This window comes from Astatotilapia calliptera, chromosome 17, assembly GCF_964374335.1.
Source record: "Astatotilapia calliptera chromosome 17, fAstCal68.1, whole genome shotgun sequence".
In the NCBI taxonomy this organism is placed as follows: domain Eukaryota; kingdom Metazoa; phylum Chordata; class Actinopteri; order Cichliformes; family Cichlidae; genus Astatotilapia; species Astatotilapia calliptera.
Window position 1 is genome coordinate 7,942,818 of NC_137438.1, and position 26,333 is coordinate 7,969,150.

The 26,333-nt window shown below is 39.9% G+C and overlaps 1 protein-coding gene across 2 annotated transcripts in view; it reads right to left on the reverse strand.

The window, feature by feature from the left end:
* Positions 1–26,333, reverse strand: part of znhit6 (zinc finger HIT-type containing 6) — a 58,729-nt gene that overhangs the window by 5,393 nt on the left and 27,003 nt on the right. For both annotated transcript variants that reach the window (XM_026147485.2, XM_026147486.2), the window contains exons 6-8: positions 12,070–12,138; positions 11,803–11,883; positions 7,492–7,572 (exon numbers count right to left, since the gene is read on the reverse strand). In XM_026147485.2, coding sequence (XP_026003270.1) covers positions 7,492–7,572; positions 11,803–11,883; positions 12,070–12,138 — 231 coding nt within the window. The remainder of the gene's footprint in view (positions 1–7,491; positions 7,573–11,802; positions 11,884–12,069; positions 12,139–26,333) is intronic.

Below are 26,333 nucleotides of genomic sequence, written 5' to 3' on the forward strand. Positions count from 1 at the left end.
GTTCCACCACATTGCTGATTTGACCTAAAAATAACCTAAGGAAATGGTATAAAATACAGAAGGCGTCATCAGATCAGACATGGAAACCAAACTATGTTGAAATCACACAACAGATCAGCACAAGCCGAACTCCATCAACTCCACCTCTGATGGTAAATCTCTTATCTTAGAGATGAATGATTTTTCCCCCCCCCAATGGTTTCCCGGAAATACACTGCTAAAAAAAATAGCTCAAAAATAGCACTCAGTAAAAAAATAAAAAAAAATACAGCAAGTACCTTGTATATTTTTAAGACACCTGGTCTCCATATTCCACTTCAAGTGCTCTACAATTTAAACAAATGGGATTCTGTAATTTTAAGGAAGCATTGAATTGACATCATTTAAACATAGACACAAAAATAAGCCTAGAAGTCAGTCACTTTCCAAAATTCAGAAGCACTACACGTTGCCAACAGCTCCACATTTTCTCCTGCACCAAAGGACTCAGCGTGCAGCACCTGTCCTTCCCGTCCTACTTCGGTTCACCTCATCATCATATTTTGTGTCACAATTTAATTGTTTAATTGTTTGTGTTTAACAAGGTTTGTGGCCTTGCCACATTTGTCACACACCGCATCTTGGCTGTTTGTGACTCTGCCTATGATCCTCAACTGAGTGAGTGCGCCCACTGATGCATTTATACAGCCATATTTTGTATATCACTATGACAGGCGGAAGAAGTAGTTCCTAACAATCATTCAGACAATTTCAATAATATAGTTACTTTCCATTGTGTTCCTGTTAATCATGAACTACAAGTTTACCTGAAATCACTAAAATATCGATATTTCAATATGACATTTGATTCTAGAACATACATTTCTGGCACTGCAAGAATCGATACTTCAGTAGCAATTTGCACAACACTACTCTACCTGCATATTCTCACAACATGAGATAGGGAAGTATCGTGCACCAGGAAGAACCCAGGACCCACCGCACCAGCACAGGGTCTGAAAATGGGTCCAAGGATTTCAAGGACAAAAGAGTGGAGACGAGTCCTGTGCTGGGAGACAGCAAATCTTCTGGCAAAGGCACATGTTAATGTGCCATCCTGGAGGATTTGGACTGCCTGTACAACCTCTGTAGGGCCTTGCCTCATGCTAACAATAGTGACATTGACTTTAGCCAAATGCAAAACTAGTGGGGTAAAAAAAAAAAAGAGAGAAAGAAGTGAAAAAAAATGTTAGTGACCTCCATCTGTAAAACTAGGATGTGCAAATCAGGCTCTTTCTTTTTGGGCTATAACACCAAAACACAATTTTAAAAAGCTGTTTTAATGGCTTTTTTTGTAATGTTGCTTTGGCATAAAAAAAGACAAACATAATTCATATTTTGCCTACACATTCACATTCATAATTAGATCGTATTTTCAGAGTAATTCTTTGTCAGAACTGCATAAAGTCTTATGGCTGTTAACTCTGACTAATAGCTCTACCTTGATGTCCACATTCAGTACAGGTCAGCCAGTGTCCTAGGCAACCATCCCTGTCCACACTTTATACACTTAATTGCACCTTTATTCCTTAATTTCAGGGTGTAACTCCTCTTAAGCCAGGTTTGGAAAAGTTTGCACTACAGAGGTTCAGTTTAAAAAGTAACACAAAACTGTTTCAGTGCAGACCTTCAAGCACCATGTGTCTGCCCATGTTCTCCCAAACAAAAATTACAGCAAATTTTACCAAAAGTGACAACTGAAGATAGTCAAACAGTGCTTTTTAACAAACACTATTTCACACTGTGTGTTTGTGTAAAAGCTGAAGTCACTTGAAAGAAGAAAAATGTCATTATTACCTAATGAATACCTTAGAAATGCCTTGCTGTTCAGCAACCAGCAGGAGACCTGAGGTAAGCATCTGCTGTGCAGAAACATACTTGAACGTAGCATTAGGGCAAGCCGAGGGAGAGCAGATAGAAAAGCTCCAGGGGACTAAGGAAAGCACTAGCCACAAATATGTGAGAAAAAGAACAGCTTCAACAGGACAGGAACATCACTGCCTTAAGGCAACAGCACAATACTGGTTAAAAAAACTAAACTAAAAAACCCAGAAAGCAGAAAAATACGGTTCGCTTTGTAAAAAGAGCAGCTCCATTTTAGACATCAAGGATGCATCCCTCTCCGTCTGGCAGACTGAGAGGAAAGGCAGTGGTAAGGGAAAAGAGGAGAGGGCATCCCCAGGATCACATGGGAGGAATGACTAAAAAAAAAAATAAACACGAAAAAAAAAACAACCCCATAAACAAACATCAGAAATGTGTGAATGGTTCCCTTGATGCACATGCTCACCTTTCCAGTAAGAGGATGTGGGCTATACAAGCGCCACTTATTTTAGCACAAGAACTCCTTTATTGGAGGTGGTTGATATTCCAGTAGACAACAAAAAACACGCAGTCATACCTTTTGTGTTAGACGTGGCAAATGACCACTAAGAAGCCATGACTACTTCTATCCATGACTTCTTAACATTAATAACACTGTAAAATTAGGGGTTTTCCACCAAGTCTGCATTATTCAGAAAGTAGAGGCTTATTTGTGGTTGAAATAATCCGACCGGATTTGGAACCTCTTAAACAAGATACAAGCGCAGATAGAGCCTCTCTTCTCATTAAAGTAGAACCTGTTGACACAAGACTGAGATGCAGAACTGTACATAGTTAATAAGATTATTACCCTAAAAAATATAGAATTTTACCCTCTTCTATTCATTTGGATTCAAAACTAAAAATTGTACTCTGAATTAACAGACACTTAAAACACTGTTCTGGCAGATACTGAGGAGAGAATGTCAAATAGATTGATTTGTTCATGCTGCTCAGTTACTCATTACTAACGACTACTAAATGTGTATCAGGCCAAACGCTGTTAAAAGTCACGTATAAGACCTTTTGAAAGAAATGATCTTCTGCCAAAAATGACAAAAGTAGTGATTCATTTATGTAAAAACGAAATCTTAACAGGAAATTCCTGTGCTATTATTTCCACCTTGACATGATCACCTCATATGATGTGCCCCGCCCACCTAAACAGAACAGCCTTAGGGGGGAAAAAACAAAAAAATGACTTTTGATACAACGACACTGGATACATTTATGCAAATATGTAATAAAGTAATGTTAAATGGAACATTACAATGTGTTGATGCTGTAACATACCAAGTGCAATTTGAAGCATCATTGTAAAGAAAGAAAGGTTTTAAATGAACAAAGTTACGACGCACACATTAGTCACACTTCTAGAAAGCACAGCTCCATCTCTAATTTGTTCTCTAAAAACGTCCTTTTGAATTTACTTTTATGTTTATAACATCCACTTCAGCTTTAAAGTAAGAAACACGTCAACATGATTATTAAAGCTCTCGGCAAAACTCCACCATCATCTTCTGTGTCACTGCCTTTCATAAAAAGTGTATCAATATTTTATTAAAACTATGATGCTTTATGCTTTCAGATAAAACATACAGGGTGAATTTGATAATGTACCCCGCAACACTCCAGAAGTACTTCAGGAATGGTTTAAAGAATGCAAAAAAGGTTCCCAATTCCCAAGCTTCCACTTTAATAAAGCTCTTGAATCATGTGCTAGAAAACCATGTGCAATCCATACGGACCCTGACTATCGTCTTACAAGGCTTCAAGTATGAGCTGCTGATAAAGGATTCAGAGTCCATGCCTGAGCAAGTCAGAGCTCTGATGGCTGCAGAGCACTGACTTTCCCTTGTTGTTATTATAGATGCTTGTTGCTGTCCCTGCTCTCTGTATTAGGTTTAAATAACATTAAGGTAGGACACGAGTATGAATTTTAGCGTGGTTTATATTAGAGATGGCACGATACCACTTTTTTATGTCCGATACCGATACTGATATCATAAATTTGGATATCTGCCGATACCGATATGAATCCGATATAGTGTTTTTTAATCAACAAAACTGTTTTTTAAATATCTTGCTGCATTTTGTATAAGTTCATACTCAAGTTTAAAACAACAACTACACTAAAGCTATTCTGTTATACCTGTATGCAAAAAAAAATATTTCATAGTTCAGCAATACTGATCAATCTAATAAACTTACAGTTTTTTACAGACGCTAGGACACATTTCCCAATACTTAGGTCACTTTTGCAAAACTCTTCACACAATCCTCCTAACTGACCGTCAGCTTGGCAAAGCAGTTCATTTCACATTCAAAATGCACTACAACTACCAAAACACTTCATTCAGGCCTCAAATAAACTCATTCTTCCAGAACACTAGCAAAGGTTGACAGCCGACAAACACACTTTGTCACCCACAAAACAATGACCTAAAAAACACTAACAACGTGTAGCATTACACAGTGTTTTCTTGTGTAAAACAAGGACACATCTCTGTTTATAATTTCAATATATGTTACTGGAATGAATCAGACATCATGCAGAATTCGTTAATATTTGTTTATGTATTTTTATTTTTTTGCACTAAGTAATCCCAAAATACAAGAATTTGTATACACACCATCCACTGATACACATACAATAGTAATGCTAATCTACTCGGTCTTCTCCATTTGGCCACATCACATCTTATGTCATCTAGGGCAATACACCTAGGAAAGAATCTTCTGGCATGCCAGAATTGAAGGAGTTGAAAAATTGAAGGAGTAACACCTGTGTAGATGTTCATCTACAATGAGAATAAGCTGTGGCTGGTTAAACTGCATTTTTAGATTTAAAATATGTTTCAATAAAATATTGCTGTTGGATTTTGCTGTCTTTTCAAGTTTTGCATTGTGTTATTGTTTTGGCCATAAGTTTAACAGTTTTGAAAACAGTATGTAAGCACATGCAAAATGTCCTGTACGTACAAAGATTTTTGGCAGTTGTTGTGTCTGAGTGAGAAGATGATTCATGAAATTTGAGAGATGTAGTCATTGAATGCATTTTGTGCCAAAACAATGATAACTGGTCCTCAGTTTAGCCCACATAGACTTCTGTTGTGCTCACTGTGTGAGGAGTTTTGCAAACGTGACCTAAGTATTGAGAAATGTGTCCTAGCGTATGTAAAAAACTGTAAACCTACACCATCCTCCCTATTCTGGTATTTTAAAGAGTACTTGGCGTAAATATTAAGCAACCTAACTAATAGGGTTCCAACTCCCAGCAACAAAAATAAATAAATAAAAAATGGGGAACCACCCCTCACACTCCACCTCATGATGCTTAATCGACGTAATCAACCTTAATTTGATGCAGTGTGAAAAAAAATGCACAGAAATCAATTATTTTTCAAGAAATATTAAATAGATTCAACATCTTTCTTCAACAAAATTGCAGACTGCACAGATGGTACCTTCCCAAAGGAAAATGTACTATAGCTTACTAGGGTATATATATTAGACTTAATAGTTACTATATACAGTAATTGACTTCTATTCATTTTGCATCAAATTAAAACTTTGGGTGTCAGATAATTATTTATTAAAAGCGAGACATTTTAAATGAGAATAAGAAAGAAAAGTATGTCTTTGTGCCCCCTTTTCCCTGTTAACGCCCTATCGGCCCCCTTGGCTAAACTTTGCTAGATCCGCCCCTGCACAGTTACCAGCGTCAGCTACATAGAAAAAGATCCTCGAGTAGAAAGTAATATTAAATGAATTCTAACAACAGCTGATCAAGCTTAAACGTGCTGCTGTTGTTCAGCCGCTGGTTTCCTCTTTCTGGTGCGAAGTGGGCCAAAAGCAAACTAGAGACACGGACTCGCGACAGAAAAGCTGATCAGCTGATTTAAGCAGTTTCATGATTGAAGTAGCAGCAAGAAGAAGCAGTCGCTCCATATATCGTTTGTTAAGCTTAACGCAGGAATGCTTTACAAACATTCAGAGATGGACTTACACACTTGCTTTACTTCTCTCGGGGATAACTTTGTCGGAGATGAAATGCTGGGTTGCTAGCGAAGCTTCAAATGCTATCCAGACCACCGACAGGTCCCGCATGCTACAGCCGCTCTATCACGTGATGCATACTGCTCCGACGTGCTAACGTTCTGAGGTGAGTTACGGCGTGTTGCAAGTTTTGTGAGGTGCTTTCGTGATATTTAATGGATCGGATTACATTTTTTATTTTTCTCCGATATCCGATCCAGTAATTTAGGTCAGTATCGGACCGATACCGATACGTAATATCGGATCGGTCCATCTCTAGTTTATATGTATATAACAAAGTGACTAGTAGACTATACTATACTGTGCTACACTTTATAGAAATTTGTAATGGTTGGAAACTTACTGCCTTTATGAACTTATTGTAATACACTAGCTTGTACAAGGTTCATATTTGTGGCCTCAGAGATGAGAAGAATTTAAAACTATGCATTAAGGATAAAAAGGTAAGGGTCTTGGTAAATCTCTTATCCCTCTATATGCTTTTATAAAATTTAATTTATCTCCTGAGAAGAAGTGTGCAGCTGAACCTGCTGCTGCAAAGCAAAATGATGGTGTGTGTGTGTGAGACAAGAATGAAGGATGGGAAGTTTTATGATGTCTCATCTCAGCCAGGGGGCAAATATAATGAGCACCAAGGATCATCATTCACTTTGTCACTAAGTAGAAACGGAAGGCTGCCAAAGAGCCTAAAAGTAGGCGAGGCAGATGGGTGCTACCATCACCTCTCCCTGACCCGTTCAAAAAATGAATGCACAATTTAAAAAAAAGAAAAAAAAAGAAGGCGCATGCAAAACAAAAGGTATGCAAAGTGGAGAGAGCCCAAGTCTAAGAAGCAAATGTCAAATTTTTAAATAACTTAGCTAATTCACAGATGTAAAAAGAAAATTATCACCACATGCAAGCTGTGATCAAAAGATGCTGAGGACTTCTAAAATACTAACAACCACCAGTGCTATCCCATAGCCTTGTCCTACAGTAGTATATACACCTATGGTATCAATATGAAGCTCCTACGTCGTCTTGTTCTCGAGGTATCACTTTCACAAACTTAGCTGTGCGCGCCCGCTCGCTCACCTGGCAGGGTGACAACATTACACCATCAGCCTTTTACGGCTTAGGGGTAAAGATCAAAAACCCCTGACCAGATTTAAATTTGCCCAGTGTGACACTTTAGGTTGTTTTCTCATGGACTGTTTTCAGTATGCCTGCCGTGCCATCACTGTGTTGTTAACTCCCCTCGACATGAGTTTCTGTGATACCAGGTGAATTTCTCCCAGAGATTCTGTCTTGCTTCCCTCAAAAGCAAAGCAGAATACATCTGCATGAATGATATAGGAGGCATAGATGAAGATGCAGGAAAGAAAGATAGTAAAGATAGAAGAGTCTGAATATCTTAGATCAATCAATCAAAAACAACAGAGTGCGCAAGAGAGGTGACGAAGAAAGTAAAGGGCCACAGTGAAGAATCATGGATGTAGAGAGAGGAGATACAGAGGGGGATGCTAGGGATGGAGTGAAAGAGCATCTCACCTGACAGAGTTAGCCTTTCTTCCCTCCACTTTCATGAAGACTTTGACATGATCAAACCGAGCTTGCACATACATCTTCAACCTGAAAAACAAACTCACATTAACACCAAGAACTAAACATATGGCCACAGTGACTAGCTTTAAGGTAGTGACGAAAAGGGTCAAAACACAAAGAGCTCATTGACTGAGCGTGGCACAGCAGTGATCCAAATGTACACTGGTATACTGACTGACATATGTATAGGCTCCCACTGAGGTTCCTATGCAAATTAAATCACTGTATGTACTGTCAACCACAGCACCTGAGCCTGCTGCGAACAGCTAGCCAATGGAACATGCAGAGTTGAAACCTCACTGGCTTGAAACTAGAAAGAGCCTGTGTATAAAAGATTGGCAAAGACTATGTCACGTCTCTATTTAAAGAGCTGTACACCTCTACACAATGCTCTTGATGTGGATTTTGCAGTAAGGCACTGATCGCTGTTATCAGTATAAAGCTTAGGTCAGAGGAGTCAAATCACTGCTCTGTAAGAGGTTCAGATAAGAAATAGTGCAATCTAAGAAGCTGCCCTGTTCAAAGACTACTGTTCAGGATGGGAGAAACAAGAGCTTGGGAAATGGAAAAAAAGAGCAAATGTATGTCAACGTGCGGAGACCCCGACCACATCCTGTGTTACTGAACTGTACTGAGCTGATCGATAACAAAGAGCAGCACAGAAGATTACCTCTTGAAAAACAGCTTCTGTGTGCAGGGAGATAAATTCAACTTATTAAAAGCTGACAATCTATCCACTCTGAGAAACATGAGCATAGCTGTGACAAAGCACAGTAGCAGAAATCACCAGCGTTACAGGCAACCCATCTCATTCACATTCTACAGATAACTTTAATTAGATACAGTAATATTTATGAAACTTCCTGTGGAACGGTGAACTGTAGCTATCAAAATCTTTTATTGAACATGAGCCTCCCAAGGCTTTCAGTTTCATTAAGGTTATGAGGGTTGGTCTTCCTTGGTCTCTTGTGTTCTGGGGGCCTCTGGATGTCTGGAGTTTTGATCTCCTCCATATCTGCTTCATGCCCTGAAGGACGGGGCAGTGGCCCCCCCACACCCTCTAGCAGATCATTACATGAAGGAACCTTTTAAAAAACAAGCGCGTCCATGCTCACAGGTGTACACACGGGTGATCACACCCACAAACTACACCCTTTTCGGCTCCTACCTCAAAGCACACTGTGTTCTGTTGATCTTATGTGCTGCACAATAATGTTTAATATTTAGTATTTACTGTCATATTCCCATATATCATTGTGATGTTGTTTATTCTATTACTCTTGTTCTCTTCTGCTTGTTTTCTTTTTTCTTTCTCAGCAGGTGACCCAGGTGACTGATATATGCATTTTTTTTCTTCTTTTTTTTCTTTTTCTGCTCATTCTGTTGGTTTTTGGTTTTTGCCCTTCTCCCCCGTCCCTCTTCTCAGCTGTTTCTCTTTCCCTCTTTCTTTCTCCCCTTCTTTCCCCCAGTAAAGTCTGTCCCATATTCAGTAAGTGAAAATAAAATAAACAATAAAAGGTGAATCAAATGGACCATTATGGCAAGGCTGGGATGGTCAATTTGGTAAAGTAAATCCGTTGGGCATCTTTCTTTGCCTTTAGACAACAATTCTGATGGCAAAAGAGCCAACAAAAAAAAAAAAAAAAAAAAAAAGGTTATGAGGGTTTACTACTAGAACTGAACCCTGACTACACAAAAACGTAAAGCTTATATTAACTTTATCATCAGCAGTTTAAATTTGCTATTTAAAACACACTGTGTCTAAGGTTTTCTAAAATTTGAAGAAAGTCATTTTACCACCAGGCTGTCACTGTTGTCAGATGGTTGGAATGGCCCCAATGTTGTTGAGGAGTAAAACATGAACCTCAATTGCACATCAAAATGAAGACAGCGAGAGAGGCACATTCTGCTGCAGTCAGTCTAAATTATCTGGATTGCTGAGCTGACTGAAGTAGCAGGCTCATGTACCTAGGTGATGTTGGTGGTGACCACCGGTTCCCTTTTCATAAGCAGTCTAAAAGGAAATCGATATTCACTCATTACCCAAAGATTTTTAGACTCCATGTGGGACAAAACCTGTAAGCACACCATTTGGTTTTAGTCATCCTCATTTTAGCTCATTGCTAGGATCATTTTTGAGCTCCTTTAGTCAACTTTTAGAAGCTGTCTATGTCCACCAAAACTACAGCCCAATTCTTGTCTTTTTTCTGATCATCAGGACATTTTTAAAAGACTAATATCATTTCCTTTGTTTTCTTTCACCTGGAAATCACAAACAAAAACAGTAATGTGTGTGTGTGTGTGTGTGTGTGTGTGTGTGTGTGTGTGTGTGTGTGTGTGTGTGTGTGTGTGTGTTTTTAACAGTTAATATAATGGCCCAGAAATAGCAACTTTGTAATGATAGCTCTGCAGTGCAACCAGTTTACATCATCCACCCAGGGTCCATTGTACAAGAAAAGTAATGATAGTTTTTGTAGATCAAAATAGGTATTAAGTATTGTCAGAGTTCAAAAAATAATGAAAATAGTGAAAGCAGTTTTAAAAGCATGATTTATAGCAGGAGAGCTTTTACAGCGTATTAAGACCCACAGTCAAAACCATGGTTCTATTTGAACACAAGACTCTATTGTGCTGTTCTGCTGTAGCTGATTCAGACGCTTAATGTGACAGTTTACGAGACAATTTTGGGCAATGCAAAAATCTTGTATACAATGCATTACAATTTTGAAGCAGGTCAAATTGGATACTTGACATTAAACCATTAAGTATGAATGCCACCATCCACATTTCAACTATAATTACTGTGAATGATTCATTTGGCTTCCTTTTCTCCGCTCTCTTTCTCAACTATGAGAATCTACGAACAAAACACTACTTCAAACTCGCTGCCAACAATAAAAAGTGCTCATTAAAACTTTTCAACAGAAAACAAAGGGCTGAGCAGCAGTCATTATCCCCGAACTTAGAGGTCTTTCAAGCCATACATCAAAGAGGTGTTAACTTCTAGGTCTATTATCACATTGTTATGTTTTCTATTTTTATTCATGGGTTTAAAAAAAAAAACTAAACAAATCTGTGTGAGCTGAATTTCTATTGCTGAATGAAACGGATTAGTTTATGATTTCCAGCTTTGCTGCAAGATAAAGCTGGAGTTTTAGCAGATTTATAAAAATCAGTAACGCTAAACACAAGGGATCACATACCTGAAATTACTCCCAAGATCACAGAAATAGTTTTCACTTTGACGGCAAGTCACTAGTACTATTCCCAAATGAATCAATGCACAGTTGCTGCTTGTCCACACTGCCACAAAGCAAGGACAAAGTTTTATCTAGGAGCACATTCCAAAGCAAGGAAAGGTACTAACAGCTCACGGGAACTAGATTACTCGAATAATTGTCTACTAGGCCGGGCCATTGTAATTCAGTACTGTCAAAGTTGTCCCTTGACAACTGACAGGGAGTACTGACAGGGTCCAGACAGAGAGAGCATATTTCTCCCACACTGGCTTCTCTTAATTGCTCCCCATTAAATCCAGAATGAAATTTAAAATCCTTCTCCTCACATACAAGGTCCTGAACTTGTGGGTATTTAAAAGTAGAACAGAAGAGGCACAGCCTGCAGCCTTCATGCACCTCTTCTGTGGAACCAGCTCCCAGTTTGGCTTTGGGAGATAGACACCCTCTCTACGTTATTCATCTCTGGCTCTCCTGCACAGCGTGTATTTGTCCTGTCTTTCTCCCCCATTATTCCAAACTGGTTGTGACAGATGGCTGCCCCCCCTCCCCAAGCCTGGCTCTGCTAGACGTTTGTTCCTGTTAAAACAGTTTTTCCTTCCCACTGGCACCAAGTGCTTGCTCAAAGGGTCTGATTGCTGTGGATTTCTCTATATTATTGTAGGGTCTTTACCTTGTTGTAAGGTAAACAACCCTTGGCTGTAAGGTGTGATTGTTGTTGCTATATAAATAAAACTGAATTTAATTATCCTACAGTTTTAAATGTGTACACAATATGTACACATGAACATGTTGGTTTTCCTGTTCTAATGATGAAACTTTAATTACAGACACATTTCTGTGTGGCTCTGTTAGTGTCTCAACCTTCACTTAGAAGCGGTTTCCTTTTACAGACTCAGTTTCTTGAAGCAACGTTTAGAGCTTTTACATCATTTTTCAAATAAATATCTCAGCTTCTAAAAACAAACTGAACCAAAAAAAAAACATGTTCTGTTTTCAAATGTGAGGGGGGAAAGCTCACTTCTGACGTGTGACAGGGTCCGACTCTGTAGGGTGAATATAAGAAGTCAAGATCTGCTTCAAGGTTTGTTTGTCAGACACCCTGCAACAAAAATAGGCATCGTTAATAGAGAGGCAAATGCAAGAGAAAATAAAGGATCAATAATGGTCCCAACTTCAATTCAATATCAACACACTTTGGTTTCAGGGCACACTTAAACGCTAAAGATTTAGAAGAAACTTTTGTGATACACTATTGAAGAAATGTAATTATTACTTGATTACTCACCTCCTCTGAGTGAACTCTGAACTGCTCTGAGGAAATATGAGCTTCAGGTGCCACAGAAACAGTTTTTCTCTAGAAGAGACAGAAATGCACATTTTTATTTGCAGCTCATCAAAAACAGTGTTTTCATATAAGGTTATTGTTATTCTCACTGTACTCAATTCACAGTCAAACACAAATGCCCTTGTTTAATTTCAGAGCACAACATGGACACGGCTCTAATCTGTCCAAGACAATACATCTGGCTGCTTCCAAGATCCTGTCCATCTGTGTGACTGCGTGCAAATGAAAAAACCAAAAAGAAGAAGAAGAAAAAAAAAACAGTCACCATGGAAACCGTGACATATACACTCAATACTAGGACACCAGCTGGCCAATATCGCATAATAATCACTTCTTCTGGGGTAATGCTTTGGGCAGTAACTGTGAAATGTGGTCGGGTTTTCTGGGTTGCTGGGTGTGCTCTACAACCAAACAATCATTCCCTAAGCAGCTGCAGTATTCTACTACTGCCGTCAGATAAAGCCAACAAAACCTAATACATCAAACCGTTTGGGAGATAAGAATAACATGATGTATGATGATCTATTCCTTAGTAATCTCTTACAGAATCTTTTGGTGGATTCACAACACTTAATATTCCACATAGCTATTTCGTCAAACTATAGCAGATCATACACCAAGTGATCATCATAAAATAAATATAATGCTGCAGAGGAAGAAAGGACTAGAATAAAACCTAATGGCACAAGCAGCAGCATGCTGTTCTCTCCAGAGTCATGCCACAGAATAGTGAGTGCTAAACCTAACTACAAGGACTTGTGTTAACCAAGACCACAGAGTTTGCCATGAGTAGGGTGGAGCTGAATCATCAAACACTTCTACAGCAAAGCAGAGGACTAAAGCCTTAACAGATCTTAAAAATGAAGATGAAACATTACCCTCAAAAAGTCCCAAAGCATAAATGTAAGGAGAGCAAAGGAGACCTTGTTATTAGGGCTTTGCTACTCACCAAGATTGACTTGGAGCACATCATGGAGGTTTGTTTTTGTTACGAGCACCATCAGTGCACCAGCACGTGCATCAACCTCCTATTGTCTGCCATTCTCATCAACCTGCTCTTTCCTCTGATGTATTCCTACCTGAGTGGCTGCAGAAGGCTCACTCGCAACCGTATAAAGCCAGTGAAGCTACAGCATGGAGGTTGGTAAGTGGTGTCTTGATCCCTCTTATTTACTCCCTCATCTCCATCACCAACAGCATCATCCCTCTGCTGGTTTTACAGTTTCTGTTTATTAATAACAAGTTGAGGTGGGAGTTACTAGCAGCCCTATACAAGTAACTCTAATACTTTAGCCTACTGATATTAGCTTAGGGGAGAAGCCAGAAACTGACGGTTTGTAGTCTTATTCCTGTTATTGTTTCTTTTTGCTGGGGGTCCCATCGCCCTTATTTGTATTGTTTGTTATTGTTATTTGTAACTAGCTATATTTTCAATATTGTAGGATTTTATATGTTAGGTTAATTTGAGCCATAGAGGTAGGCACATTAACAGGTAGGCACCAAACTGCTGGGCTTAGGGGTTGCTCTTGGATGGCAGTGATGACAGGAGCTATTGACAGTGGTTTAAGAGAGGGTTATCTACAAAGCTTATCACGGCTCAGGGATAAATAAAGGCCATCTTACTGCATACTGTCATGTTATGACCTTTTGGCCAGATTGTCCACTCAATTTCAGAACAACGAAAGCTCAATTTTAAAGCCAAGCCAGAGAGATTAAACCATCTAGAAAAAAGCCAGCATAACAGTGTACTGTCAGTGTAGACAATGGAAGTCATCCAGAAAAACTTATGAAACATCTGCTGATATCTGGTTGAATTCATTGTGTACATCCACAAAAAGCAGTAAACCTCAGCAGCAGCCCAGATGATCACCAGCCTGTACACTAAGAAAATCGACTGAGCCATTACATTATTAATTAAAGAAGTTGATAGAGTACTTCAACTTTTACTGGAGTATTTTTTTTAACAGTAGTATCTGTACTTCTACTCAAGTACAGAATGTCTGTACTTTTGCCACCTTTGTACAAAATAGAATGAATAAGGCATCATCTGCACTCTACTGGGAACAAAGTGTCCAAATATGAGAGCTTGAGCTCACAATGGGTTCACAGCTGAGCAGTTCACTTGCTGAAGACACATAGGTGAGTGACAGATAAAACAGGAGAATATTGTGATTGTGGACTAAACTCTCCATAGGTAAATGAAATTATGTCCTGTGAACAGGATAAATATTTAAATGAAAGTAAAGCGGAACTTTAGCTAGTCTGTCAGTTAAACCCAGAACACAGAATAAATCAGCAGTTTAAATTTGTATTTTCAGAGGTAGGAATGAGGAAAATACAAGTTCACTACATTTTATTTGACCATACTTAAATAGTAACAATGCAACTAGCCTAACAACAAAGTTCTGGTCAAATAAATAAATTAGTAAATTAGTAAATTAGTAAATAAACTGTATATTTGGATAAATGTCCAAACCACTGACACGTCCTGCTAACTAAAAATCCAGGCAGTGTTCTGTTGTCGGGTCCACATGGTAGCATTATACCATAGATGGCTTTTTTCTCCCCAATGCAAACAGAAACAGGATAAGGAAAAAAAACAAAAAGACCAAATGTGTGTATTTATACACTGAACAAAAATATAAACGGAACACTTTTGTTTTTGCTCCCATTCCCCATGGGATGGACGTAGAGACCTAAAATTCAATCCAGATACACAATATAACCATCCCTCCCAAACAGTGGTCACAAATCAGTCCAAATGTGTGGTAGTGGGCACATCTGCCATATTGAGATAATCCATCCCACCTCACAGGTGTGCCACATCAGGATGCTGATCTGACATCATGAGTAGTGCACAGGTGTACCTCAGACTGCCCACAACAAAAGGCCACCCTGGAATGTGCAGTTTTTTGCGCTATTGGGGGTCTGGGGACCCAGAACCGGTCAGTATCTGGTGTGACCACCATTTGCCTCATGCAGTGCAACACATCGTCGCATGGAGTCTATCAGATTGTCAATTGTGGCCTGTGGAATGTTGGTCCACTCCACTTCAATGGCTGTGCGAGGTTGTTGGATATTCGTGGGAACTGGTACACGCTGTCGTATACGCCGGTCAAGCACATCCCGAACATGCTCAATGGGTGACATGTCCGGTGAGTATGCCGGCCATGCAAGAACTGGGACATTCTCAGCTGCCATCTGCCCTGAACAATGTGAACCATGATTCATCCGTGAAGCGCACACCTCTCCAACGTGCCAGACGCCATCGAATGTGAGCATTTGCCCACACAAGTCTGTTACGGCGACGAGCTGGAGTCAGGTCAAGACCCCGATGAGGACGACGGGCATGCAGTTGAGCGTCCCTGAGATGGTTTCTGACAGTTTGTGCAGAAATTGTTTGGTTGTGCAAACCAATTGTTCCAGCAGCTGTCTGGGTGGCTGGTCTCAGACGATCTTGGAGGTGAACCTGCTGGATGTGGAGGTCCTGGGCTGGTGTGGTTACACGAGGTCTGCGGTTGTGAGGCCGGTTGGATGTGCTGCCATATTCTCTGAAACGCCTGTGGAGACGGCTTATGGTTGAGAAATGAACATTCAATGCACGGGCGACAGATCTGGTTGACATTCCTGCTGTCAGCATGCCAATTGCACGCTCCCTCATTGCTTGTGGCATCTGTGGCATTTTGCTGTGAGACAAAACTGCACATTCCAGGGTGGCCTTTTGTTGTGGGCAGTCTGAGGTAAACCTGTGCACTACTCATGATGTCAGATCAGCATCCTGATGTGGCACACCTGTGAGGTGGGATGGATTATCTCAATATAGCAGATGTGCCCACTACCACACATTTGGACTGATTTGTGACCACTGTTTGGGAGGGATGGTTATATTGTGTATCTGGATTGAATTTTAGGTCTCTACGTCCATCCCATGGGGAATGGGAGCAGTAACAAAGGTGTTGCGTTTATATTTTTGTTCAGTGTATGTGCGCACAACACTGAGTAAAAGGTTGAATTTTCACTTGGTTGTAAGGTGTGGGGCAAAGTGAAGGCCCCAGCAGACAGGAAGACAATGGACTGGGCGGTGATTTCCTACTTTGGAAGGCATCTAAGAAATCCACCCAATTTTTCAAAGAAATTTATGTGTTTGCTTAGTTTGGGCCAAGTTTCTTGTTTAGTGCGTCAGACTGACTTGCACAACTGTCTGTGTGTTTCCATGTGTAAGCAAATGAGGGTGGAGCACCAGGTGTGATGCCATTACTCTGTCATTATGGCAAATGGAAATCATGTCTTTCAATGGAAAAGAGGCTTGCCCAAATATGCAGGCAATTGGGTCAGGCCAGGCCAAAATGCATACCTGTGAAAGGTGCCATCATTATTAATCACACACACAAAAAACAAAAACTGGAAAGAGCTGCATATAAAAGTCAAAATCGATCACGCTACCTAGACCTTTAACAGTTTTTACTGATAGCACTGGAACAAGACTGAGTTTTAACAAGATCCAACAAAGCCTATGATCTAATCTGGGAGTAAAACAGCAAACTCACAATTCAGATTCAACTTACTTCATTCTCACTCTGAAAACTCACCGTCTTGGCAAAAAGTGTCTTTTAAAAAAAAAAACCCCTGATATGATATTCAACAGTCTGAGTAGCAAAGACGGATATTGCAGCACAATAGCAGATTTAGGCGAGCAAATAATTGGAGGATTTTTTTTCCTTTGCTCACATTAATATTTGTGAACAGACAGTCACTCCAACTAATCACCGAATTGAATCTTTGCCTTGAAGAATACCATAAATACATAATGTGTGTGGAAGGGCTGGGCGATATGGCCTAAAATCCATTTCGCGATATAATTTAAAGCATGTGCGGTAACGATATATATCGCGATATATTCTTTTCTTCTGTATAGCGTATTTTCCACACTATAAGGCACATCTAAAATCCTTTAATTTTCTCAAAAATTCAGAGTGTGCGTATGAATTCTGGTTGTGCATTACGGCTGCCGTAGTGAGGAGCTTCGCAGAGTAATCTGGGTCCAAAACTCCGTCCATTTCAGGTCCCAAAGTCAAACGAACACAGAGTTAAAAACGGTCTAAATTCTTTCATCTTTAATAAAATTATCAGCGTTGCTGCTTTACCAGGTGTAACAATTAAGTTTAACATCCAGGCTTCCACGAAAACAGAATTTATTAAATTTAACAGAGTTAGAAGTTAACAGGAAGTTAGCTCGCTAGTTTACACCTAAACATTTCATACCATGTTCTGACAGAGATTTTTGAAACTAATTAAAACGTACAGCTCTGCTACCACTTCCAACATAAATGAAGACAGAAAACTAAACAGCAGTGGCGTTTGCAGGGTTACTGAAGTTGGACTACCTGGTATATAATGTTGTGCTACGTGATTGCTAGCAACACAGCTATGTTAGCATAACATTAGCACAGTGAAGCTGAAGGATGAACGCCAACTTTTTTCCACTCGATAAAAGTTAACGTGAGGGATTCTGGTGGTCAGGGACAAATGCAATCGCATAGCAGGATGCTATGCACGGGCCAAACTTCAGTCAGGAGAACAACTGAGATTATTCATCCACAATACGAAGTTAGTTATTAATATACTGCAACAACATGGGAATAGAACAGCTGCGAGAGAATTCAACATTAATGAATCAATGTTACGGAAGAGGAGGAAGCGCAGTTTTTGGCTTTCCCCATATTTCAAAAGTGCTTCATCTCTTTGCTATGACTGTCGACCTCCATAATTTGCAGATGATAATGGTTGTAGCCGCTGCGATGCGCAGCTTGGTGACATCATCAACATGCACTATCGCGATAGAGCGGTATAGTCAAAATCTCCATCGTTGGCCAAATTTATATCGTTTCTATCGTATATCGTTTCTATCACCCACCCCTAGTGTGTGGCGTGTATATAATAATGTGTGGCCTTATAATCACTCTGGGGTTCGTTTGATCCTGTGTTTTTATCTTTCAATTTCTTTTTAAACTTGTTTTTAATATGAAAACCCGCTAAGCAGCATAATGAACGAAACAGACAATCCAATAATCAGGTCCACTTTATGCATTAACTGGTGAGGTTTGAAAAGAAAGGTCCTGTTTCACATAACTATAATAGTCCCTATGACTGCAAGCTTACTTTTCAACAGTTTATGTTGTACAAACTAGTATGTTTTAAGCATACTGAACCTTTGCTATTTGAGGTTTGGCTACTGCTTTATACAGAGTCTGAGCAATTGTCCTGATGTGTGGAGGACACTACGAATGAAAGCATGATCGGGGAGATGGATAAATTCATTAACCAGAGTACACACTGTTGGTTTAGTAAGTGATTGGTGTTGTGTGTGCTATCCACAGCAGTGAGCAGAAACCCTGACTGGTGGTCTGGCAGTCGCAGCAGAAATCCATCTGGCTGGATTAAGGACTGGACCGATCCAACAAAAATGTCACTACACGTGAAACCATGTGTGCTGTGTTTCTGATGGTCAGAGGCAGATGCCAGGATCTGAGTGGCAAGTGGGTGCTAGTAAAATTAGATGACAGGATTGTGGGGACTGTCTATTAAGATACAAAAACTAAAGTCAGAATTCAAAGCGATAGTTGTGTCCGCAACCTCAAAGGGTGGAGCGACAGAGCGGCTGATGGAAAGAAGGCAAAGAAAAGAAAGATTACATGCAGCCGCATCACAAGTGTTCTTATTCGAGTCTCTTACACTCTAGCTGTTTGACACCCTGCACAGGACTAACCTTCCCGAAAAGTCATGAACACAAATATGTTAACACGTACAGGCCAGACTTTGAGTGCGACTTTGGCTTATGTTAATCTTAAATCTGACACAAAGGACAAAATGTGAATCATGCTGTTAGTGTTGCAATAGGCTGCTAGTAAGAAATGCCCAATAAAACAATTTAAAGCTAAATCTTTATCCAGTTGTCTGTTATATATAGACAACGCTGGCTTACCTCTTGAGATAGGTGCCCTTTTTATTTATTTATTTTTGTTGTTTTTTAATGACGTCAGTGTTGCATGGTCTAACAAACAAACGTGCATTGCATGAAAATGGTCAGGTACAAGGATTGAACTGAAAAATGAAACATTTTTAAAGAACTTCAGACAGTCTGGTGACATATTGTTCAAGACTACAATTACAAGAAGGTCTTTGGAATCACAATATAACAAAATGGCAGGTGGCTCAAAACCTTACACAGTGTGTGTGCGTGTGTGTTTGTTAATAGTTTCATTTATAAACAGGAATCATCGCAATAATAACCGAGTTCTTCTGGCAAAGTACAAAACTATGTGAATAACGAGTGAACGCATGTAAAGCTTTTTACCCAATTCCAACATTTTACCCAAATGCAAGTTTTTCATGTCACCTGCATCTATAGCACAATCGAGTTTCTGGTCAATTTGCATTTTGGAATTTTGCCCCTAGTCAAGAGACTGATGTGTGGCCCTCGGATATGCGGCCAACTGTGATGACAGTGTTTGTAACAGTGATGCAGCTTGCCATTCTGATGTAAGGTTTGCCTCGGATGGCGGCAGGCACAGATTCTGCTCTGTATCAAGCCAAGCCAGCCAAAAAGCTGTCGTTTGGAGTCTAAAAAAAACACAGACTAAAGCTGCTGCTGATTGTTTCACTTGAACTTGGAAAGCACAAGTGGTAATGCAAATGAGAGTGAAGTGATGAATAGTCGTCCCCTGCCATGAAATCCTGCTTTAATCCATTTGTGTACTCATTCATCACATGCAACGGCTCACACATCACTTTGGTTTCTGCTAACCTGCGATGAATATCACTGCCACATTACGGCATTTTCAAAATTGCATTAATTGGTCTAATAGAGTTACTAAAATTACAGCCCTTTTCCATACTCTCAGTGTGGCAAACTTCAGCTGCGACATGTTCTGCATGTGAATTTCCACTGCACCTTCACAGCAAGGGATCGAGATAAACGGCAAACAAATGCTTTATCCCGCTGAGAGCCAAGTCATCGACGGCATTACTAACCAGAGAGTAAATTTAACCCTAGGCAATCATAATATGTATATTTTGTTTTTTAGTGCTGGCAATCGGGAACAAAGAAAATTATTCTTCAAACTGGGACATTTTTTTTTTTCAAAAACACAAAAATAAAGAGACTGTTTTGCCATTCCCCAAGTATAGGGTTAGGGATACCACCAATTGTAAATTAGACCTCTGAGGGATAAAAAACTACCTCCACTATTCATAGTTTACATGTGATGTCACATCGTTAGACGAACATCCACCCGCATAGCAAGAAAAAAAAAAGTATTTTTGCTGCCTGACAGTTACAGTCAATGTAAAAAGAAAGTACAGTCACTTCAAGCTCGTTTTTTTGTATCAGAATCTAGAAACAATGTCAGGTCTTAAATTACAGAAATACAACCTCAGATGAAATACAAATTGTGACATATAACACTATGTCATTAATTAATTTAAAAAGTCGAAATGCAGAAGTACTGCATGAAAAACTAAGTACACCCTTACTGCTTCCATAAGAATTAAGAGGATAACCAGCATCCAGGTGCATTTTAATCAAATGGAGCAATCATCAGCAAGTGTGAGCACCTATATAAAAAGCAGTTTGCTGCTCGTGAGCATTCAGGTGTGTGTTCATACTAGGGCTGCCACGATTACGTCGACTATCAAAATCGTCGACGACTAATTTAATAGTAGACGCGTCGTTTGAAGCTTTGTAAGATCCCAAAAGACGCAGGAATAAGTAGTAGGATTTAGTGTAATAACGGACTGAAACAGAAGATGGCAGCACTGCATGTACAAGGATACCAGCTGCCGTTAAATTCCGAAGAAGAAGAAGCTCAGTTTCCAACAATGGCGGTAGCTAGTTAGTTTTAATGTTACTCTTATTATTCTTTCTGGGTCACAAAATAAACGTTTAACATATTTTCAGACGAGAATGTAGCTGTGTAAACCTCAAAAATCTGCTCAGTTTATCAAGACACCACATATTTTCAAAAGCGCTCCGACGTTTTCGGAGACGTCTGTTACGTCGTTAGCTAACTGGGGTTACAGGCTCACTAGAGCCGGTGAGAACACCGGACTCCCGGCAGATCGTTTTCAAACCCACTGCTGTCTTTTGCTACTCAGGTTAAACATGATATATAAGTCACTTAGATAACTTAAAAATGTTATTGTTTGGCTTTTTTCAGTATTTTATTTGTTCCTGAGTAAATCGGTTTGGCTGAGATTAAAGTTATAGTTTTTACACAGCTGAATAAACGTCAGGCAGACAACTGATTATCAGAAGTGTGAGATGCTCGAGAATATACTCTGGTGTCCTGTTATATTTTAGATAGCAAGGAGCAGACGGCTGAGTTTATTAAACTTCACCGAAACAATCTGCAAACTTCATTAAAATTTAATAAACTATCATCTTGTCTTTATTTTTAGTTAGCACAGACCTTAAACACTTAAAGCTGTAAGCCAATGATAGTTATATAAGAGCAGATGCTGCTGGTGCAATAAGCTGTACGTTTTACGTCCAATGGATGATGATCTGATTAGTCGACTAATCGCAAAAATAATCAGTGACTATTCGACTATCAAAATAATCGTTTGTGGCAGCCCTAGTTCATACAACGCCATCAATGATCTTAAAGAATAAATTGTTGCTGCCCATCAATCTGAGAGAGGTCATAAAGTCCACCGTTGTACAGTGAGAAGTATTACGTGTGAAACATTCATCACAGTAAATCCTACCAGGTGCAAATTCACCCCAAGGTCAGACTATACAATGCTCAGAGAAATTCCAGAACACCCAAGTGCTACATCAAAAACAATAAAAACAGGTATGGCTTGTTGGGAGAAAGCCTCTTCAATCTAAAGAGGACTAGATTTTTTTTTTTATGAACTATTATATATTTTATTTATAACAGGTTTAGTTTTTTCCATTTTAATTAAATAAAAATGCCAGGGAGTTTTTAAATACGATACACCATCGAGCCACCTGACTTAACTGATCACAAAGAGTATAGCACTGCAAACAAACCCTGGCATATCGGGCCAATCATTCTTTGTCCACAGTAACTCAGGTTATCATTGATAGGTCAGTTACACTGGACTTGGTTTATAATTAGATTTAAGTCATATAACCTTTCAAAGTATTGCTGTTCCAGACAACTGACTACTGTGACCCTCACCCTCATGTCCTTCACCTCCCAGACAGCAGCATAATTAACCCACCCAGAACAAAAACAGTCTGTACTTTGGTGCACTTTCATCTTACTAGCTCTGCAACAGCAGGGATGTTTCCCTTGGAAATGTTGGGTGGAGGAATACCAGAGCTGCTTAAAACTATCTTAACAATATCTAAAGTTAAGCTTATAACTCCTCAGGAGCCTGCACATTATTGTCACATAATAACATTTAAATTTTAAAATAAAATCTGTAATTTCCATTTCCTGTCATATGAAGTAAACCCAGCAAGTGCTCCAGCTCAGTCGAGCATTTCGTTTACGTTGCATAGCACGTCACCAGCTGCTCATATCTCCTTCTTGTGTGCCTTCATTTTCTGGTTGTCTTTTCTTTTTGCCATCAAATTACAGCTGTGGATCTGTCTATGGACCTTGTCAAATCATCAGTAGAATAACACTTAGTATTATGTTGTTGCTGTTTTACATTCCCAGAGATAACTTTATAACCATCAATTTAACTTCCAATCATGCTACAGCCACACTGAGGAAAACAGTGGTTGGAGACCATGGCATGACCAAAACTTAAGCAAGTGTGCAATGATGTAATTGCTGCAAGACAGTGACTTAACTGCAAAATAACATAGGCACTTGGCAACTTTTTATTTATATATGATTATAACCAGAATACAACCCATTCAGTTGAGTGACCTATTGCAAAGAGATGAGTCACAGACGAAGGAAAGACGAAGGACTGGTTGTACGAAAAGCAGTAACAGACAAGAAGCACCCAGAGTGCAAACCTCAGCCAAAACAGCTCACTTTCTGGGAATCATTTTCTTTTAAGAGAATAGCATTATTTTTTTTTATACATTTGTTTTCTTTGTTCTTTTCATATAAACCATAACAAAAATTGTAATGCAATAAAAACAAGCACAAAGTGCAGGCTTTTATTTTGTAGGAGTAGTTCATAGAGAAGAGCGTGGATATTGATTACTATATAATCTATTAAAAAAAATAATAATAACCAGCCGGTTCCTTCGCTTTTTTCTTGACAACACTTTCTTTAAAAGGCATAACTAGGGCAGCTCAATTAATCGAATTTTAATCTAAATTAAAGCTGCAAGCAGCGTTATGAGGGCCCTCGCACCCCCGGCGCGTCGAGCCACGCCCAACACCTAAAACCAGCACGTCCGATCTGATGTCACATTGATGGAATTCATGCATTTAACCACCAGCTAACATTTCAACTCATTCATTCATGATTAGTTAGTCGTTCCACTAGGTGGCGCTCTAACCATTATGTACAAATGGCATAACAAACACTTCCAAGCTCGAGTCTCATCACACCTGAGACGTTTGGGAGAGATTGGACATTGTGTTTTTGAGTGACAGCAGATTACTGCTTTTTGGCGAGTGATTGAAACTCCACGTGCCGCCATAACCACCCCGTTTCCCGGGACGTAAAAAGCTTCGCAATTTAACATCACAAAGGTCTTTAGATTCCACAAACTGCAGATCGGTCCAATCTGATGAAATCCCTTGGAGGAGTTCGTCAAAGAACGATGCCTGAAAAGAGGGGAAAATGTTGCCAAAATTGCACATTAATTTTAAAATGGCTGACTTCCTGTTGGATTTGGGATATTGCTCCAAGAGACTTTTTTGTACATCTTGATATCTCCTATAAGCTTACCAGGTTTCAGACTCATACATAAAACACAGAGCAGGGGCTGTGATTTTGAAATTTTGTAGGGGGCGCTGTGGAGCCATTTTGGGATATTCAATGAAAATGATCACATACCAACAAAGCCTTCGTCACATTGGAGGTGTGCGCCAAATTTCAAGACTTTTTAAACTTTCCAAGCCCCTCAAAAGCCACTTCATCTTTCATGGTGAACCGCGTTGCCACCAGGGTGCGGCGTTCAGTTTAAAGTCACAATTTTTGCACTGAAGCATCACAAGGGACTGATGGTGATATTCACCGCTTTTGAGGTGGCCACGATGAACCTGTGAAAATCAGTACAACAAAATTAAAGCCATGACATTTCCTGTTCCCACTAGGTGGCGCTGTCCGTATTCCCGACAATGGGCACATCAATCTGTTCAGGGCGGGTCTGTCATCATGCCTGTAAAGTCTGGTACTGATCAGACTGGATTTCATTGAGTTATACTAATTTGTTTCTTCATGGCGTGACATCAAAGTTCGCCATGCTGCTGGGGTCACACCCTTTTGCGAAAACTCACAGTTTTCACTGTAACCCAAGACCAACTCCTTAAGGCTTTTCTGGAGAAATTTGAGGCTGCAGATGTCACCCATCACTATACTGTACCCCAAAGTGTAAAACATGACATTTCCTGTTCCCACTAGGTGGCGCTGGCCCTTATGTCAAATATGGCAGTTGAAATATGTTTAGGGGTGGAGCCTTATCATATGTGTTCACTTTGGTCAAGGTCAGAAAATGTATGACAAAATGAGAGGCAATAAGATTTTCATGGCGAGTCATCGAAATTCGCCATGGCGCCACGGCCTCATAGTATTGTGAAAACTCAAAAGCTCCGCAATTTAACATGGCACAAGGGTGTAGTTGACACTGACCAAAGATGAAGGTTATGAAATCAAACCCCAAGGAGGAGTTCGCAAAAGTTCGAGGCATGGAAATGGCAAAATTAGAGCCGAAATGTCACCTTCTCTTCCAAATGGCGGACTTCCTGTTGGGTTTGCGTCAATGGGCCCACAGACTTTTTTGTTCGTCTTGGCATGATACACATGTGTGCCAAATTTCATACATGTAGCTCAAACCATGTGGTCGTAGGGCTGCATTTAACAAGGCATAGGTGGCGCTCTAGAGCCATTTCCCAGTGCTCATATGTAAAACCATTAAAATACAAAATTTTTCACCAGACCTGGCATGTGTGCAAAATTTCATGAGTTTTTGAGCATGTTTAGGCCCTCAAAAAGGCCCTTGTTTCGCCTGAATAATAATAATAATAATAATTAAAGCTGCAAGCAGCGTTATGAGGGCCCTCGCACCCCATCGCGTCGAGCTACGCCCAACACCTACAACCAGCACCTCGGATCTGATGTCACATTGATGGAATTCATGCATTTAACCACCAGCTAACATTTCAACTCATTCATTCATGATTAGTTAGTCGTTCCACTAGGTGGCGCTCTAACCATTATGTACAAATGACATAATAAACATTTCTGAGCTCGAGTCTCATCACTCCTATGAGCTTTTGGAGAGATTGGACATTGTGTCTTTGAGTGACAGCAGATTACTGCTTTTTGGCGAGTGATTGAAACTCCACGTGCCGCCATGACAACCCCGTTTCCCTGAACGTAAAAACCTTCGCAATTTAACATCACAAAGGTCTTTAGATTCCTCACACTGGAGATTGGTTCAATCTGATGAAATCCCTTGGAGGAGTTCGTCAAAGAAGGGTGCCTGGAAAGAGGGCAAAATGTTGCCAAAATTGCACATTCATTTTAAAATGGCTGACTTCCTGTTGGATTTGGGATATTGCTCCAAGAGACTTTTTTGTACATCTTGATATCTCCTATAAGCTTACCAGGTTTCAGACTCATACATAAAACACAGAGCAGGGGCTGTGGTTTTGAAAGATTGTAGGGGGCGCTGTGGAGCCACTTCGCACTATTTAATGACAATGATCACATGACAACAAAGCCTTCATCCATTTGGAGGTGTGTGCTAAATTTAAAGCCTCTATATTTTTTCCAAGCCCCTCAAAAGCCACTTCATCTTTCATGATGAACCGCGTTGCCACCAGGGTGCGCCGTTCAGTTTAAAGTCACAATTTTTGCACTGAAGCATCACGAGGGACTAATGGGGATATTCACCGCTTTTGAGGTGGCCACGATCAACCTGTGAAAATCAGTACAACAAAATTAAAGCCATGACATTTCCTGTTGCCACTAGGTGGCGCTGTCCGTATTTCCGACAATGGGCACATCAATCTGTTCAGGGCGCGTCTGACATCATGCCT